Source organism: Chelonoidis abingdonii, chromosome 4 (genome assembly GCF_003597395.2).
Source record: "Chelonoidis abingdonii isolate Lonesome George chromosome 4, CheloAbing_2.0, whole genome shotgun sequence".
Taxonomy (NCBI): Eukaryota; Metazoa; Chordata; order Testudines; family Testudinidae; genus Chelonoidis; species Chelonoidis abingdonii.
Window position 1 is genome coordinate 62262810 of NC_133772.1, and position 20115 is coordinate 62282924.

Here is a 20115-nt window from a genome sequence, read left to right on the forward strand (position 1 = left end):
AAGACTTTCCTCGGGAACTTTCTGTCAAACTCCCAATTTACTAGGAGGCGGTGAGAGTCACGTTTTATACCATGTTAGTTTGTAATCATTGGTAACCTCTCTCATTCATTAAAATCACGTAAGAACTCAAAGGGAAACGTGTCTCTGAGCTAAGGCGTTTGCGTAAATCTTTAGGTTTTTAAAAATCCCTGCCAGTTGCATTCTGCCTTCTGTGTAGGCACCAAGGTGGTGGAGAGTTTAAGCTTGCGGATATTGCAAAGGGTTATTAAATTCATAAGTCACACCAAGTGGTGGGCGATCCACTGAGCAAAGCAGAAGTTCTCACATGATGACTTCAAACAAGACACATTACCTTCCAGCATCTGTTGGAGAGACTGGATTTTAAGACACTTCTGTCTCCAGGACAGCAAAGAAACAATGGTGAGTACCAATAAAAAAATCTCTTTCTATAACTGCAAAAAATGTTTGCTATGTTGCTTAACAACAGTATCTAATCTCATGGCTCAGCTTTCTAGTACCTAATAAGCCAAAGAATACAACCCACTGAGGCTGGATGAATTCTGTTTTAGACAGTATAACTTTAATTGAAATGCTCTTTGATTTAAGACTGCGATGCAAAGACTGCGCGTAACAAACTTGGAGCTGGGGACCTGGAATATCTGAGTGTTCAGAGCTGATGGCTCTGCCAAGTTCTCCTCTCGTTCACCTTTTCTATGTGAGCATAGAGTCTGATTTATGTGTGGCATATGGGGGTATTTCCTTGACATTTGTGTGCACCATTGGTAGTGGGTTAATGCAAGGAAATATAATGGCTACAAGGAGCAGCATCCCACTATTAAGAACCCTGGGTCTATCTACAGATGCTGGGGGGAAGGGGAGGAGAAAGAAGTCCATAAGTGAATATAGCCGATAAAGAAATGGGAGATTCTCTTGCAAAGCAAAGGGTCCAGTCAACATGTGATCATCTATTAACAGGAGGGTTTTGGCAAGGCAATATTCACGTGACAACGCGTGGGAAATGAAAGGAACTGTCTAAAGCGGTATCAAGTGTCACTTAATTAAAGTATAGGTTTTAGCCCTTTTCCTCCTGGAGCACCCTGTGCAGTCTTGGGAGCGCTGGGGGGAAAGGGGGTTCGATCAGTACCTTGGACAGGGGCACTGGGTTAGGCAGAGGTGGGCGCACCCCAGGTATCTGCCTCAGTCCGGAGTGAACCCTGTAGCCCTTAAAAGGCGGCTATCCCTGAGCATCAGCTCACACTAAAAGATCAGGCTGAAGGAGAGACACTCGTTTAGGAAGCTGATCGCACTTGTAACCAAGCCCCAGCTCTGTCGCCTCTTTGGAGCTGGCTGAAGTTGAATTCCTAGCGGTGCAGGCTGGAATAGGGGGCAAAAAGAGTCTTGCAAGCTCCGGGGGTTGGTATAACGGTGTCAACTTTGGGAAATGCAAGTGTTTATCTCCAAGATCTAGCCACTGCTTGTGGTGTTAGCTGTGACTAAGGTAAGCACAGGGGTGCTAACCCCCTAGCAACAACACCTCTAGCTGCTGTCTATTATGTGGGGATTGTTTCCTGCTCTTTGCCTAGTTTTGTTACCTTTGTTGTTGACCTGTGTGTGGAAAGGAATAGAAAAGGTAGGAGAATCTTCGTGAGATTTCACTAAGACTTAAGTTAACTTATATCTGATTAAATCTAAGAATCTCTTCGCTCTCTCGCTCTCTCTCTGTGCATGCTTTAAAGATTAAACTGATCTTTAGATAATGAGATGCCGCTGATCTTTAGATAGAGATGCAACTGATTGTAGCTGGAGATGTAACTGATCTTTAGCTACATAGAGATTAACTGATTTCTAGATAGATCACTGATGCAGCTATGTGTGTTACATATGATAGTATGCAAGAACTGTACATGTCGCTTCTAGTGTTGCTAAATCAAGATCTGTGTCTACTTTGCTATAATTAAAACTGGGAGCTTCTGAAATTAACAACACTGAAGCCTTAACGCAAAAAAACAATTGGAGACCATTCTGGTGAGCCTTCTGCTCATCTCTCGCTCTTTTTTCCCCCCTTCGATTCTTCCTACGTAGAAATGTAGCTAATAATATTTAGTCTCCGGGCTAAAAATAAGCTCTGGAAAGTCAGCAGTTTGGAAAAGCAGCAGCAGTAGCAGAAGCTTCTCGCAGGTAGCGAGGCTCCGGGGGTCTCCGGCTCTTTAAGGGGGCTGTTCTTTCTCTCACACACAGAGAGTTTATTTGTCTTTCCCCTTCTCGAGCTTCCTCCAGCACTTGCCGGAGCGGAGTGGATGTCATTCCACCAGCGCCCGGGGATCGGCTCGGAGGAGACTCGCCTTCCCTGCCTTCTCTCCCCCTAGCCCAGTTTCAAGTCAGTGTGCCCCACTTGGTGCAAAGGGAGTCCCGTTGGTCGGGGCTGAGAGGGTAGATCCTCGGGGGTGGCGTAGGGAAGGAGGCAGTGCAGCTGGGGAGATGGGGGTGCAATGCCCGCCTGCCTCCCCGGGAGGATCGAGGTGCTACACATCCAGTAAGCGTGCAATGGCTTTAAATGGGGAGGCAGAGCCTCGCTCGGTGGAAACCTCTCGCCTCGGCTTCCCCCGCGCGGTTGCAGTGCAGGCTCGAGGCGCTGGGCCCTGGAAGCCGGGGGCGGACTGGCGGGCGGGGAGGAGGGTCTCCGGGAGTCATGAATCCGCTGCGCTGCGCGGACGCTGGCGCCCTCCCCAGCCGGAGCAGAGGCGGCTGCCCAGGCCCTACCCCAGGGGCCGATCCGCTCTCCCCCTGCAGAGCGGTGATTCCCCTTTGTTCTCGGGGCACCTGCAGGCTCCGGCTAGGTGTGCGCCCACGGGCGGGCCAGCTCTCCCCGGCCGCCCCTCCCCGGGGACTAGACGATTTCCTGCCCCCTCCGGCAGCACCGCGCTCACGTAGCTCGGGGAAGAAGGGAGTAGCCCGCACAGGCTGGGCGATTTCACAACAGGGTGTGGTTACAACAAACAAACACAAACACACGGCAGGGGCAGGGAGGCACGGGGCGCCCGGCTCGGCAAGCAAACAGGGGTGACAGTGATGGACACCCCCCACCTCCCCAGGAGCCCTGCAGGGATCGAGCCAGCGAGCCCTGCGGGAACTGACTCCTCCGGCGTGTCGGAGGGGGGATTTCTGCTTCAGCTGATGCAATCCCAAAGCGTGCAGCGAAGGAACTCCGAGGCACCAGCATCACCGCCACCTCCCACCTGCCCAGATGGTGCTGCTTTAAATACGGATCTGCAGGGCTTGCAAGCTTAAAGAGGAGACTCATGACGGAGGGGGAGCCATTAAAGGCGCAGCGCTCCTTTTCCTTTCCCTCTACCTCTGATTGCCTCCCAAAATCTAATTCACACGCAGGGAAGAGGAGTAAATATTGTGACACTCCGCACTGCCTGGATTGATATGAAAAAAATCAGCTGTCAGTCTAAATTGCAGAGTTCACTTGCCTAGTGTGTGGCAAATCCCTGCCTCAGACTAATACAGTTGCTAAGGTTTCCAGTGCATGCACCGTTAAGGGAGGTATTATCCAGTTAGTGTAGTTGCCAATTTATCTGACAGTTGAACCGAGAAAATTGTAGGGCTGCTGCGGTGTTCTGGGAGGAAGGAAATTTTTTACTCCAACAGGAGACATAGTTCATCGTTCTTGATGCTATGAACCTCAGGCTAATCCAAAGCAGTGTCATATAACTCTTTACTCAACATCCCTTATCGCTTGTGATACGGGGACTTGATAAACAACCTCCCTGTCTAAATATTACACCGACTGTTCAATACTGACACCGAATTCAGCAAATAAAGCTAAAATGGAAATACGTTGTACTAATATACATAAGAAAACAACCAGAGTTTAAATGGTTAAAACACACACACACACACACACCACTTCCATCTCAGAAAACAAATACAGCAATCACCTCAGATGTCAGGCATATTATTGTTTATTACATTTTCAATCATTAAAGTCTAATAATCTAGCTCCCCTACTGGAGAAACACTTATGAGAGTCCTGGATTTGTTGTAGAGGAGTTAGTCAAAATCTCCATATTCTTCCACAGCATAATGACACAAGGAACTGGCTGCTGAGGTTACTATGCAGGTTGTAAGTTGAGGATGGGCAAGTGGGGAGATTTGTTGTGATCTGCATGTTTTTCCCCATTTCCTGCACTTACTTCTGAAACTTAACCTTACTTGGAATGCCAGTCAACCCAAAATAAGAAGCATTTATTAACCAAACACAAGAAGGTGGGAAACCAGACAAGAAGAGATCAATATCAAAACTGTTCTCTCTTTATCAACTGTTTTTAATGAACTCCCCTAATTTGCAATTTCCTTGAATGTAAAATCATCATCAACCCCCGTTCCCAGCTAGAATTTTTCTTTTGTCACCCAGGGATTGATCTACTATATGATATACTATATGAACACCTCTATTATTAATTAGTTGCTGTGTTTCTTGCTAAAACTCATCTAATTCCAAAAATAAATGATTCTGTCATATGTTATGTTGCCAGGGAGTTTCTATTGACATGTTTCTTCTACTCAATGGATAATTTTATATATCTCCATCTATTTTAACTGTACAACTGTTACTTCTAGCTCTTGAATATTCTTTTTCCTCACATTTCTCTCTTGCTCTCCCTCTCTCTTCTTTTGGCAAATTCTACCCATTCCTGGTAAAGATCAGTGGGCATGGCATGTCTAACAAACAGGACTGGGCCAAATTCAGATACCCTTGCTCCCATTGGGCAATATATTACTCTGCAAGTAGGTTTCTCACTCCATATTGGTTCCAAATGCCCTTCCATCTTGTGGCATCCCCATCATCACACATACTGAGAAGGCACCGTGGGCAAGTGGACACCAGACCTCATATGACTGGACATGCCACATGTCTCTGGGACAGGCTCTGACTAATACCAGTGCAGTGCAAAAAACATGAACAATGTCTGTGACTTCCTACACCCACGTGCCAGAGAGATACCTTGCAGTGACTGCTCTGCTTAACTGAAAATATCTCTGAGAAATTCTCTTGCAAATGTATCACCAGAAAAATATACTAGCCATAAAAACTGCCCACCCATTTTCATTATTTCACAAATGTGTGATGCGTGCTTGTGAGTGTCAGCATTAACACTTCCATCTGTTTCTGTATTGTTTCTATTCTTAGTTGATATATGTTGGGCGTAGGTGTCTGAAAAGGATTTTTCCCCTCTCTGGGTTTTATGAAAGAATAAATGACAACCAAGTGCTAAAATAAATTTATTTGTGAATTTGACTTGGGCAATGTGAAATAGAAAAGATTCTAGACTGAACCTGTGAATTAATAGGAGTCTGCATAAGTAAAGACCTCAGGGTTTGGGACCTTTGTGTTCTGCTAGGAAGTCCTCTGCTGAGCTCACTGATATAAAGAGTAAATAAGTTAGAAATACCATTCCTGTGCCTGACTTTCTTACACTTGCAGAATGTGCAGTATCAGTTACTAATATTTTGTCCTCCTTCTGCGCTTGCGATTTTCGGGCCCAGTTTGGAAACCATTTATGCTCATGACCAACTTTCTTTGTCTGCTTAGTCCCACTCAGCTCCTTAGGGCAATCTCTATGGGACTACTTGCAGGAATAAAGTTATCACATGCTTGTGTGTTTGTAAGATTAGGCCCTTAGCTGCATATATCTTTTTAAATCTTCAGTTGTCTATGTACTCATAACTTCGGCAAGCAGAAGACTCTACATACTATATATAACTTAAACCCTGTATGGGTCTTCCTCTGTGGCAAAATTGAACATGGCTCTGTTGCCACTAAAGTTAATAGAAGTTTTGCAATTGTCTGCAACAGGAGTACAGCCTGATTCCATTGACTGTATATTACAATTTCTATGTCTGCTTGAACATAGTAGCAAAGGACAGAATCTTTTAGGCTACTTAGGAAAAACTCCCCTTATTGACGTCACTGACAGACATAGGCCTGATTCTCACCTTTGAGCTATTGCTGGGCTCCCCTGCTTCCCAGGACAGCTAGGGGTCATTTCTGTCTGTGGCAGACCTTGAAGCAGCCTCCTGGCTACTTCTTTGAATAGGGCTGATTTCTAATGGTCTCACACTGGCTGACAATCACCCTAATGCAGTGCACTCTGGCTATGCCCCTTCCAACCACAATACACTTCCTGTGTGCCAGGGGCTAAAAGAAATTTCTGTAGAACAAGCTTTATGGCAACTGTTGGGCTCCCCGCATTTCGTGAAGCTTTATAGCCCCTTTGTGCCCTTGGAGCATTAGTGTGGGACATTAGCAAAGGGGCATTAATGGGATAGGATCTCTCCCTATGAATTTGCATTTATAATTCCTCCCCAGCCCTCCTCACCCATTCTCCTCCCCCACATTTTCTGTGGTCTTTGGAGAGGTCCAGTCTTTCTGACTTTCTTCAGACATAGCACACAGAAACAGAATTTAACAAGCTGGATATTTAAGCCATATATTGTAGCCTCCAAGTTATTTTGACATTCAGTAAGAAGGATTAAGTAACATGTTCATTAAGTTATGACTTTCTCACTAGTTTGCCATTTAAAATCCTTATTGAATGTACCACATGTGGAAAGAATGAATTCCCTCTTGAAACAGTTAGTAGACTACAAACAGCTGAAGTGAATGCATTGGTTAGTGATGCTGGAAGTACAGAGACTTTTAAAGACAAAGATCTAACTATGATAGTAAAAAAATAATGGTTCATTTTTGGAAGGAGCAGGGAGTCTGTATCAACTACAACATTTATATGTTTTTTGCCACAAAGGAGGTCTAATTATGCAAGTTGTTTTCTTTTTAAAATAGAAGGCATTATATCTTGAAATGCACTGTGTGTTATGAATAATGCATTAAACAGCCATGGCACTAGATAATTAGATGGACCAACTAAGAGGAATATGAAAGGGGACTGGTAGCCCAAGAATTACAGAAGGTGTGTGGATATTTTGAGATCCAGGGAACACTAAAGATCTGGCCTTAGCTACCTTAGCCTCATGAAGATAATTATGAGGAAATGTGGGTGGAGAAACCTAGATGATTGCAGCTGTTCAGAACACAATTGGCACAGACGCCCACATTGGACATGATTGCCCTTTGATGAGGCAGTTATTGACTTTTTACGGATGCCATAGTTAAAATGATGTCTTCAGTTTATTGGATGACAGGCTTCTGTCTAGAATGCTGTCATTGTTGTTACAATAAATGTCAAAATACATGCTGAAGTATTCAAGAAACCTTTAAATGTTGGTTCCCTTCATCAAGAGTTGAATAGCAAATGACCTCTAAAGTCACCATAAATGTGAATATATCTGAGAATGTCCCTTTGTTACAGAGCCGCTGTGCAATGTGAACCTGTACAGTTTGTAAGAAGTTTGTTTGGGCTGCTTTAAAGGAAGAATGGAAGGAAAGGCAGGCAGTATGGTCACAGGACTGGGCATGATAATATCTCAGGCCACGTCTACATTACGGGATAATATCGAATTAGCTAAAATCGGTTTTATAAAACTGATATTATAAATTCGATTTCATGCGGCCACACTAGGCACAGTAATTCGGCGTTGTGCGTCCATGGTCCGAGGGCCACAGTCGATTTTCGTGAAGCGTTGCATTGGTGGGCTAGCTCTTCTGTAGCTATTATCCGCACTCAAGTTTCCCGGAGTCTCTCCGCGCCCACTGTGGAAATCTGGGTTGGAAAATCATTATGTGTCGTGGGTCGTTCTGAGTAATGTGCGTCAGTCAATCCCTATCTCACTCCGGGGAAACATCAGCTGACAAGCCTTTCGCGCACATTATTTCCCTGGATTGCCTGGCAGCACATAGCAACGCAACCCAGACCCGTCGCTTTTTTTTTTTTTTCCGGCACCAGTATGATTGTACTGGATGCCGTGGAGCTAGAGGAGGGATACTCCAAGCGCTCAAATCCATCGAAACAGCAGCAATTCGACTTTGCGATTTTGCAATCGAAGGCACAGAGATGTTACTTTGGTCGTTTGTGCTACGGTCTACTGTCGAGAAGAAAGCTGGCAATGAAGATGACCGGTTCTCTCCCTCCTTTCTGTTTCCACTGCTCGTGCTTATCATAGTGCCCCTGGCTGAAATCGGCCGGGGGGCCTAATGCAAAGCAAAATTGGGTAATTGACTCACTTGGGACTGAGTCAATCCTCCCTTAATGGTTTCTAGAATTCCGGGGTAAACCTGGTCATGATCCGCATAAGGGGCAACACCGTCGTAATGAGGCCAGTGTATAGGGGCACGTAGTGTCGGTCTATAGATCACAGGAGTGCCCCATGTACACCCACCGCGTTCTCTCGCGCCTATCTCACACAGATAACTTCAAGAGACACATGCCGGCTTACCGTGCATGTGTCCCCATTTTGTGTCATGAAGTTAATCAAGAAATGCAGGAAATAAGAAACAGAGACTTGTTAGTGAGATAAATAGGGGGAGGCAGCCTCCGGCGCTAGTGAAAGTCCAGCAGTACGAATCTTTTCTTATTACAAAAGGAATAAGGGAAAGCTATGGAAGGGGGCTTGATGAAAGCCTTTTACAGCCCCGCCAGTTTGCATCATGATGAAGATGGTTAACCAGCCGTTCTGTACAATCTCTATGGGAATAACTGGGAGTCATATCCCCCGTATTTTTACCCAGGCACCCCAGCTAGCCTTCAACCTTGAGGCCAGGCAAAGGAGCACACACGGGGCTGATGCAACGGATGCTACAGACATAATGCAAGCATCTACCACTGGGGAGGGGAGAGGAGCGGTTACTTGCTCTTCCAAATGCTGCAGCATCGCGTCTATACCCAGCAGCATTCCAGTTACATCATAGGAGTGACAGTTGAAGAAGTAGAAATGATTCTTTCCCTTCTTTCTTCCTGGGGAGGGGGGGGGAAAAAACTGAGGGCATTCTGAAAGCCACGCCAGACTAACTGTTTTGACTACCACAGACTTCAGAGCTCAGCAGAATAGCAAATACTTCAGAGACTGCTGTGGACTGTGGGGTAGCTGAGTCCTCAAGTATCCCTCCGCCTCAATCCATTGAGTCTCTGGTCTTCCCATACGCCTTGTCACGCACGCTGTTATCCTGAGATTTTTTTTCAACGCCTTGTGGCATTTCGTGTTCTGTACGGAGCCTGATACAGAGAGTCTCTCCCATACAGTGATCAGATGCTAGTATCTCTATCTCGGATGTAGTATTTGTATCGGTCCATGCTGGGTACCTTTTTGGATTTGAGAACTGCATCGCCACCACGTGCTGATCAGAGCTCCACGCCTGGGCAACAGGAATGTTATTCAAAAGTCGGGGCTTTCTTTTAACACTGCCCGCCCGCATCCAAGTCAGATTGCTTGTCCAGAGCGGTCAAGTGTGGCACTGTGGGATACGCCCGGAGGCCAATAACGTCGATTTCCCGTCCACACTAACCGTAATCCGATATGTTAATATCGAATTTAGCGCTACTCCTCTCGCCGGGGTGGAGTACAGAAATCGATTTAAAGAGCCCTTTATTTCGATATAAAGGGCGTTGTAGTGTGGACGGGTACAGCGTTAAATCGATTTAACGCTCTTTAAATCGATTTAAACGCGTAGTGTAGACCAGGCCTCAGTATATTGCTACTTGAACTGCTGTTGACCCTGAGCACATCACAGCATCTCTGTCTGCCTCTGTTTCCCCATCAACAGTCCCCATAACAATACCTCCCCTCCTTTGCAAAGCATCTTAATATATAAGTTGAGAAGTGATACATGAGCCAAGTATCTGTCAGATTTTTTTTTTAAATGAGGATTTATTAAGAAACACTCATGAATGTTGAGACTGGTGACACTGGAAACTTATATCATCTATTCACAGAGCAAATAGGATGTAACAATGTAGGTTTATTTATTACCTTCTCTAGTGTGTTGCCCTAATATTATAAAGCTTTGAGAACTTCAGCATATCCCCATCAGACCCGATCCTGCATACAGATGTCTATGTGGAATTATTCCTTGCACATCCTGTTAAAACAATACTCTGGAACACTGTCCAATGTGCAAGCAAGTGGAGCAGTGGCTAGTATATGTTCTTACTTGTGCTAGTCTAGGATCACTCACCCCTTACCCAACTCTTATCCAGCCCCTCCCTAAGGAGTAGGAAAAGTGGGTGTTGAGGAGGGATTGGCTCAGTCCTACTTATGCCACATACATAGTGGGCATGCCAAACCTGAACTGTTACTCCACTCCAATAACAGGAATAAACTGCCCCTTAGGCAGTTACTTCTGTTGAGGATCTGGTGTCAGGGTGTAATGTGCCTGAAGATATACAAGTACATTATAGCTGCAGAACTTGCAGCCTGTCTCAACCAGTCCTGTGGGTTAGAGCTTTTTGTCTAACATTTATAAAGTTTGTTATGCTTAGCTTGTTATGTGCTACAGTTTCTTTTCCAGCACCCGGTAAATATCCGTTACCATATGGTGTGGGGTGGTGGGGGAATCCCAGGTGTGCAGTTACAACAAAACACCCAGAAAAAAATAAATTTTCAGCAAAACATGTTCACCTGCTACATCCCCACAATGTAACAGCTAACTATTGGTGCAAATGTACCTCATGCATGCATAGTGCATAATATCTCCCTTTGCCTGTGAAGTTTTCCCAATTTGTTCCACAGACAATTACACTGTTTTCATTTTAGAGTCTTTTTTTAAAGCAGGCCAAGTCTACATGCAAAAATTCAATAACAATTTATATCCTATATTTGTGTGTGTAATTAATACAACTGTATGTGCGAATGGCTTGTTACACATCTCAATAAGAATGAATCTGATTTCTGCGTATAATCAGTTATAGTTTACATCTGTGCTTGCATTTGTGTACACAGCCCATGGACTTACAGACTTCTTTGCAAATTTGGCTCTTAAAGTTGAGGATTAGAGCTGGTCAGGAAATGGTTATTTTTTGCCAAAAGATTTTAAATTTCAAAGTTATTTTTGTTTAGAAGAGCTCAAAACAGATCCATTTTTCATTTTTTAAATATTTTTCCATATTTCTATTGAAAACATTATAGAAAATGCTATAAAAATGTTGACAACCAAATGTTATCAAACTTTCAAAATAAAATACTACAAAGCTGTTAAACGAAGAATGTCATATTTAAATAATATAAATTAAAGAATATTTAATTTAAAAAAACACAGTTCTTTGTTTGAAAAATCTGACCGGCTCTATTGAGAAGGTGATGCTAAGCTGAGATAAATTCTAGCATTGGTATTTTCCTGTGGATGTAAGGCTGACCAGATCTCTCAACTAGCCTTCATTTCAAGGGATGTCACTCATTGTAGTCCAGGGGGTACCTGTGTTACACACACATGATGTCCCCTCATTTTAAATTGTTGAAAATTAATTACATCTGAAATAATAAAACCAAGGTTACAGAAAGAGTCATTCATACCAAAGGAATGCACCTTAGAGCATTTTATGTTTTCTTCATAAATAATTTTGTGCCCCTCTTTTTGGGTCTTTGTCACATTATGTGTACATTTGGGCCATGGTGTGGTGAGAGACATGAGTTCAGCCATGAATCTCTGTCTGTCTCCTCCTTTTCCCCTCCCACTCCATATCAAATCCATTTGTTTCTTATCCCTCAATAGTTGCCTTATACACAATAGTTCTTCCCAATCCCCAGTTATGTCTGATATCCAGTGATAATAGCACTTTCAACCCACCATCTGCTTTTCTATTTTCCAATCCTTACACTTACCTAGTCTCAATCATCAATCTCCCACCCATGGATATTTTCCAGAAGCCTCATGGCTTATCTTGGCTGTAGCAGAGCTCTCTCCTAGATCATCATTCTCTTAAATGTACAGAGGTTTTCCACAAACTACGGTTCTTGGCACCAAATAATCATTCTATGCTACTCTTTCCCACCTCCTTCCTACTGAAGATTTCATGCAGGGCTCACAAACATGTATCAAACAGCTCTAAAATTTTAGAGAGCCTATAAGACATGAAGAGAAGACTAAGCCTCGATTTTTGAGGCATAGCTAGAAAAATGTGTTTGATACAGCCAGCATTGTGTATGCATTTAACTTAGAGGATGGGAAGAAAATGGGTATCCAGTTTGAGGCATGGAACTCAGGGCATCAAGAAAACTAAAGGAGGTGAAAGTTACCAAATTTATTTTCTTCTAGGTTCATACCTATCTCTGACAACATGATATTGGCAAGCCAGCCTGACAGAGCAATAGGAATGTGATGATATGCCTCCCTGCCCACAAGTGGCTATTTCACCAGATGCTATTCCTGTATGAGAGCTGCCTGGCTCATTGATTAACAGAATAACTTCTTGGCTTTCTTCAGCCAGTGCTGTTCACATGGTGATTGTGTGTTATGCCTATTCCCTCTTGAAAACTGGAGGTCAGCTAGAGTTCAGTACATGTTCCCTTAGGAAACTATTGGGGATGCTACAGCCACAAAGCAGAAACTCTTTCAGCTCAGTTTGCCCATGTCTACTGATCCTTCAGGGTCACTGTCTCAAGCTAGGCTTCCCAAATTGTTTTTGCAGGCCAAAATGGCAACAATGTGTCCATGCTCAGCAACTGGCTGAGCAAAGCAAGGTCCTACAGTCAACTTGATGATAACTTTTGAATGCTATGCTACGTTTGATGGCAGCAATTAACACCATCCCTCCCATCACAGCTCTGCCCACTGTCTCCAATAGAGTTTAAAATATTGTCATCTGAATGACTTGTCTCGCAGACAGAAAGAAAAAGAGTGGGGAGCAGGAAGGAATGGGGTGCTAGCACTGGGGGAATGGGGAACAATGGTATGTGGTGAAGGGAACAAACAGAACCCTGGACAAGTAATGGATGTGGGAATGAGGAGACACAAAGAGCTTCAACAAGGATTGGGAAGAGGGAAATGAGGCAGAACATAGACACCCTGGTGTGTGAGTGGGGACAATTATATGGAGGAGGGTGATGTACAGAGCTCCTGACATGGGGATGAAAGGAGAAATAGGGAGGTGGGGGGAATCTGGGGCACTCAGAGTCGCTGGCATGGGGAGAAGTTGGAATGGGAGATAAATAGAGCCCCTGACATGAGGAAGGGAGGGAGTAGGGGATAGCAGAGTCCCTGAAAGATGGGAATGCAAAGGTGGCACAAAAGTGTCTTGTGGGATGGAATGGAGGAATGCAAAGAGCCCCTGGTGCATGCAATGCACTCGGCCTACAGAGGCAACAGAGTGTGCAAAACTTTTAATAGCCTTAACTTAAACTTTGGAATGCAAATCAGCCCATTCTTAAACTTCTTCTAGAAAGAGGCTGCCTAATCTCTAGTACAAAGAATGACAAAAAACAAAAATAGCACAACAAAAAATACCCTCCGTGCACCTACCATTCCTTAACCTTACAGTTTATAGTCCCAGAGCATAGACACCAGCATTGCTGTGAAACAATCCAACTGTGAGGTAGAAGCACCATGCAAATGACTACACCCAGCACTTCAGAATGTATACACCTAATGCAGCAGTAAGGTGTAGATTATAAACTACCTAGGATTTACCTAGGCCACAACCACTGATGAGCTTGTTTCACTCCACTAATTTTCATAAGTGCCATTGCAACTTTGCATGACAGAGAGTGTGATACAACCCAAGCAGAACACAGGTATAGAGGCTAAAAGAAGGGACATCATTTCAAAATATGACTTTCTGCACATAGTGAAAAGAGCGCCATATACTCATAAGCATTCCCAAACCTTTCACATTTCCATACTCTAGTATTACTACAAACAAGCTTTGGATGGGAAGAGCATTTTGACTCTTTGCAAGTTATTTGATTCACGCACCATTGGGAGATGGAGATGGGGCAAAGCAGGGGTGATTAAGAGGATTTTTATGGATGGGAACACTGGGATCTGACCAGCAAACTGACAGTATTTAAAAAAGACCCTCACCCACAGAGGCCCTCATCTTGCAGTCAATACATGAGGAGTCCCACTGATGTTAAAAAGAATCCTGGTGTGAGGGAAAAGCTGCAGAATTGGGCCCAATATAAAGTGAACAAACCCCCGACGAGTAAAAAGTCAATGGTTTTTTGGTAACTGTACTATCCAGGTCTTTGATGATGTATGAGTCTCTTATGCAATTCAATAGCAAATAACTTGGAGAGAGCAGATGTCTGCATTTTTATGAGTCAAAGCTTCTTCTGGGCTATCAATAAACGGTATCCAAAAATTCATGGGCCAAATTTGGCTGGTGCGGCAGCTACTTATACCAAATCTATCTTTTAACCAGCGAGTATATTTTTTCTCATAAATAAGTCACATTTGTTACAACTTTACTTTATTGATATTTAAATTAGACCCTCTTCACAATGCTCTTTCTTTAAATTAATAAAATCATTAACAAAGTGTTAAGAGCATGCAAATTAGGGCTCCTAAGAATAGTACTTCCAGCTCTCTCGAGTAATATTTATTGACAGTTAAACTTCCTAAAAGAAAAAAATGGTGCAATTTTATTTTTAATTGCATGAAATTAAGAGCCTCTAGTTAGGAAACTAATTGAAAATATACCTTTAAATTCCATTAGTTCTCATTTACTTTATTTGACATTGACACAACTACTTATAAGGTGCTTATTTAACACAGCTATTAAACATTAATAACAAGAAGCAATAGTCAAAATGTCATAATTTACATACGAAGAGATTTCCCTCAGTGCAACTCCTATCTAAAAATGACATAGTCTGAGAGTCAAAGTAGCATGTTCTGTTGCAATGAGTTTTGCAACAAAACTGGTTTTTTTTAAATATTTAAAATCCAATGAAAAAATGTTGAATATTTAACATTCTGTATCCTTTTTTATCTTAATTCCCATCACAGAAGAGCTCTTTAAGCCTCATCAATGTGCTCTAAGTACAGTATCAGAGTATATTATTCATATTATGAGATGTAACCCAAATTAGTAAACCAAAGGGGGAAAAGCTATACATGCCTAGAAGGGTAAAGGCTCATGCTTAGAAAATACAGCATGGCAAAGCAAGGAACAGAAACAAAAATACATCTATAATTGTCTACAGTCTCTGTAGGAGAAAGTAATGTTTAAAATAAAATGCTCAGTTCTGCCCCAATTTACACTCCATGCATCCCTGTTGACTTCAGTGGTGGTTACATTAATGTAACTATGGACACAATGAGGACAGTGTATTGCATATAGCAAAAATAAATTATAGCTAAAGAGAAAGCAAAAGCTAACAAAAATCACAAATGCTATATGAGGAAAGAGTATAAAACCAAAACCCAATTCTTGAAGGCATTCACATTACAGCAGTATAACAACAGAACCGAAAATAAACGGTGTCCATGGAATAACCGTACAAGATATTATTTACAAATTTACACTTCCTCGGTATTAACCCTTGAACCAGCAAACAAATGTCTGGTCCAATGTCCCCTCAAGTCAATGGGTGCATTTCTAGTCTCTTCTGTGGGCTTTGGATCATACCCCAAACTCAGACTAAAAGGGGTATGGTTAACTGAAGTTGCACTGAAACGCACATCAGGGCTGAAGAAGGGAATCCTCCCCTTCATCAGATGTTCCAGGGCCAGGGTAACTGTTGCAAGTTTCAGATGGGCATGGGATTATGAGGAGTAGCATAATAGATGTGTTTTAATGCCTTGTGTGGAGTTGTGGTCATGTGGTTCCATACTACGTGTAAGCACACTGGCCACCCCCGATTGGCAGATCACATGCTTACTTCCCCCTTACACATACTCATCGCCCTGCTGAGAACCGACACAGAAGGCACTTCCATGGTGCAGCTTCCTCCTGTGAGGTTCTCCATGGTGAAAAAATGCACAGTTTAGGCCTTGCACGCCCAAGCAGGGCATGCCAGGGTTTGGTGCACAGAAGTGAACAGGTTTCATCCAGGAAATGGTATACAGCACAGGGGAAATTATTTTAAAATATCTCCTAACAAACATATATTGGTTGTTAAATAGAAATTATATGGTAGTTATTTACATCTGAGAGTTGCTGATTGGGGTCTACAACCTGCATTATCAGAGGGATGGGCTAGACTACATCTAACACATCTTTTCATCTCTGATTTCTATTAATCTATTCTAGCTCAAGGAATATACTTGTCATGAAGTGCCACATCCAGAGAGTTATTTGGTGGCCCATACAATTAATTTATGCACTAAAGTTTGAAAGTTTGAAGCATGATATATTCAAGCTTGTGGGGGTTGGAGGTGAACTAATGAGAGCTTCACAATTACAATTAATAAAACAATGAATTATACAAATTAGTCTCCCAATGCAAAGCTGCTCATAAATCAATTTACCCAGAGAATCTCCCCAGTATCCTCACTAGGCATAGTGCTGCCATAGTGGCTCCTACACCAACTACCCCACTCTGTGCCCAGCACTGGAGGTGTAGCTGGAGGAAAGAGGTTATAGATAGGCTATCCCCTACCTCCCAGCTAACACCAGCTGCTGCAAGGACCCCATGGAACCCTACAAGGATATGGGTACCCATTGCAGAGACATTGGTATCCTTCTGGCTGTGGTAACATGCACCAGGGAATGGACTGACACAAAACATACCAAGGATCAGGAGTAGGGGTGGGAATGCATAGACCATTTACAGTCATCTGTGCACACACAGCATCCCCTCGCATGTACCAAGTATTCTTCAGCCTCAGTTGAGGGCTCAACTCATTTTATCAAGAAGAAAAAGTTAAAAAGAATGGACGACTGACACTTGTCTCTCTGTTGAGCTCAAATGACGAATGTTTTGAAGTCTACATACACAGTGGTGCCAGTTATTCAGTTAATGGTAGATTTACAATCCCAAATATTTGATAAAATGAAAGACAGCAAACAAAAGTGTTTTAAGGACAATCTTGGTCCTATCCACAACTCATTCAATAAAGGTCCCTCTCACCACAAGCCATAGGTATTGAATGAGAAGAACAAGATGTGGTTTGGGGTTAGTTTCTAGTACAATATTTAGTTTGTCTCAATGCACTGACATTTATGCTCCGAAACTAAATCATCTTCCACAGTTTTTCAGATGTTTCATTTTCTGACCCTTGAACATGAACAATGTTCTTCATGCGTAGAAGTACCTCTCTGATGAGCTATTTGAATATGCTATTAAAAAATCCTGACTCCATCTTAAAAAAAACACTGACTAGTTAAAAATGAAAGGACTGTGCATCATAGATGTACCTGTGCTTTAAAGAGGTGAGCCAAACTCCTGGAATTCAACAGAAAAAAGAAGACTCATTGCTGTGCATGATATTGGATGCCTCAGTCTGGAAATGGTGAAAGGAAGGATTACTGGAAATAATTATAATAGCTGACAGCTATACACACTCTTCATTCTCAAGAATCTCAAGATGCTGTATAAACATTTACATGTACAGGAATCCCCTAATTCACTTCTGAGCCTGGAATGTGGCAGCTGTTTAAAAGTGCACAGCAGCAGTATAAAACTAATGGCATGACATCTTACAAAGGAAAATCTAGTGGCAAATTCTGCTCTCAGACACACACATAGATGCTACCCCTCACACACATAACCCCAACTCTGACCCCTCTTAAGATCAGTGGGACTCCCACACCTGCAGGACGTGTGTGTTTGTTTTTTAAATACAGATAACATAAGCACGTAGAAGAGTTTTCTAAGGTCTGTTACAGATGTTTCATCCAATGGTTTGCAGCGTTATTTTTAAGATATCAAAAAGACAAGCTATGAGTAGATTATTAACTGGTAAATTTTGGTAAGAAACATACATGCTGCAGGGGCTGACTAGATGCTTGGTTTAGTTTATTATACTGCTATAATCTGATCCTTTTAAAAATTAAAAATATTTCATTATAACACGTCTAATTGAAATACTCTGAACACTTACAGGAAAGGGGAGATGACTCAATCCCAACACCTTTCACCCTCACATGCAGCAGCAGTTTTCTGATCTCCCTTAATCATAGAGCTCCAATAGCAGGATTCATCTCAGAAGTACGTCTCTCTCTGTCTATCTAATCTACGTGACTATGGCTCATATTTCCCCAGCCCTGAGGAATCACATACAGCCTCTTTTGGAGGGGGCAGGGATGGATTTTCTTTTTTCTTCACCATATCTGCAACTGCTTTTGATCATCCTTTTTGTTATTTCATCCACTCTTCCCCATCATCACCAAGAACTATGCATTCAGGACCTCTCTTTGTTAGTCATGAGGGTCATGCAGTGAACATTAGAATTGCTCAGGTACTGCACAGTAGTCACCGGATACTCCGATGCACAATCCAGATACTTTGCTCTCTGCTCAGACACTAACTTTTTAATGCCTGCAAGAGCACATGGGAGGAATGCAGTGACACCGATTAAACTAATTCCCAGTTTCTATGTGTATTGTGAGGGCAAGAAAGGTATAGATACAACTTCTGAATTTTCCTTCTGGAGGGGGCTTTCTGTATATCCTCCTTTCTCTGTCTGTGCATTGCCATTCGAGTGTTGTGCTGCTATATTCAGTTGTGGCCTTTGTTCCTGCTCTTCTGCTGCCTCCCAGTCCTCGCCTCCTAAATCATGCCTTCCTTATCTTGCATTAGGCTGTACTGGTGTCTTTGACTGTTGTCCTCTCATGTCAATCCTTGTACAGAGCAGATGCAGTACTACAAAACTACCCTAACTTCAGTAGTACAGTATCACAAGAGTCAATACAGACAATATATTTATTATATTGGATACTGTGCCAGTACTTTCTACATATTGTAAAGTGATTTCATGCCCTCCTTAGAAGTTACCAAGTACATTCTTGAAATTGCCTAAGCAGTGAATTAGATTATTTTAAAATACCAAAAAGGAGACCAAGAAACCATTATATATGTACTGGACCACATTCTAATCCAGATTCTGGCCACTTTCCACACTTTTAACAGGGCAGCTACTGATGCCTCTGCCATGGCAATCTCTAGTTGGCATACAGCTGGTACAGCCAACTTTATGCTTCCTTGTCCTGGCATCCCAGCCATATAGGGTGTGCTGAAGATGTGAACAGAGCACAACAATCCCTGGCTACTGTAATGGATCCCAGGGATACCTACAAGCTGGCACTAAGCGGCACTAACATGCCTTACCTACCAACCAAGTCCCAGCAGCCCCAGGGGCGGAGAAATGCAAATATGGCATGCTGCCAACTTTCCCCACCCTTGTTTTCTATACTGAGTACAGCTTGGTCATTTCATTTGCATGAAGTCTGGTTGCTCAGAATTTATATAGCTGGAACAAATGTAGGCTCAGTCCTGCAGGGTGCTGTGCATGTGCAAAGTGCAAAATGAGGGTGCTTAGAACCCTCTCAATCGCTTTCAGGATCAAGTTCTGGAACCCTAAATTGCTGCATTTTCTGTGCACTGATTGACATGTAGTCATACAACAGAGTCAATATTCAGTCATTCGATGACAAATGTGGTTTGTCTGCAAACTCAAACTATGTTTATAGCCCATTGTGATTTTTAGCATCACTTGAGTTGATTTTGATCAACTTCCCATTCCTTTATTCTGAAAAAAAGTAGCAAAGATAGGTAACTAGGAGACGTGAGTAAACGTAATTAAGCATAAAATACTTGTAGTGATATTAGTACTGACCTTAGCCAATTAAAATTATTAATAGAAAAAAATACTCTGGTGTCAAAACCTGAGTACATTGCCATCATTCTCATTTGTATAATCAGGATTAGTTTATGTTTCCTGACAACAAGGAGAGATGGGAATCCAAATGGTTGCTTCTTGACCTTTTTCTCTTCGAAAAACAGGTTGGGATAATGTTATGCTAATAAAACAGATGGTATAAAGATAGCAAGAAAAGTTTTGTTGCGAAAAAATACTCAAAAACCTACTGTGTTGGTTAAATAAAGAATTTTTGGAAAAAGATTATTCCTTTCAAATATTGGAGTTTTACTGCTTCCGTTAGCGTTGTGAAGGGGAAGTTTAAGAACCCTGCAAACTACTGTATCATATAATTACAGTCTTTTAGGGTTTGGTCCTAATAGATCAATGAGTTTAATTCAGAACCCCAGCAGAGACAG

The 20115-nt window shown here is 42.6% G+C and overlaps 1 protein-coding gene across 2 annotated transcripts in view; it reads left to right on the forward strand.

Annotated features, from left to right (window-relative positions):
- The first annotated feature begins 309 nt into the window (after positions 1 to 309).
- The window catches only part of BDNF (brain derived neurotrophic factor), a 50384-nt gene continuing 30578 nt past the window's right edge, over positions 310 to 20115 (forward strand). Inside the window, exon 1 of one of the 2 annotated variants that reach the window (XM_032770859.2) lies at positions 310 to 420. In XM_032770859.2, the coding sequence (XP_032626750.1) occupies positions 418 to 420 (3 nt within the window). In that variant the 5' untranslated portion in view covers positions 310 to 417. Of the gene's footprint in view, positions 421 to 1317; positions 1499 to 20115 lie in introns of those variants that run through there. The other variant, XM_032770861.2, reaches the window with a different exon arrangement.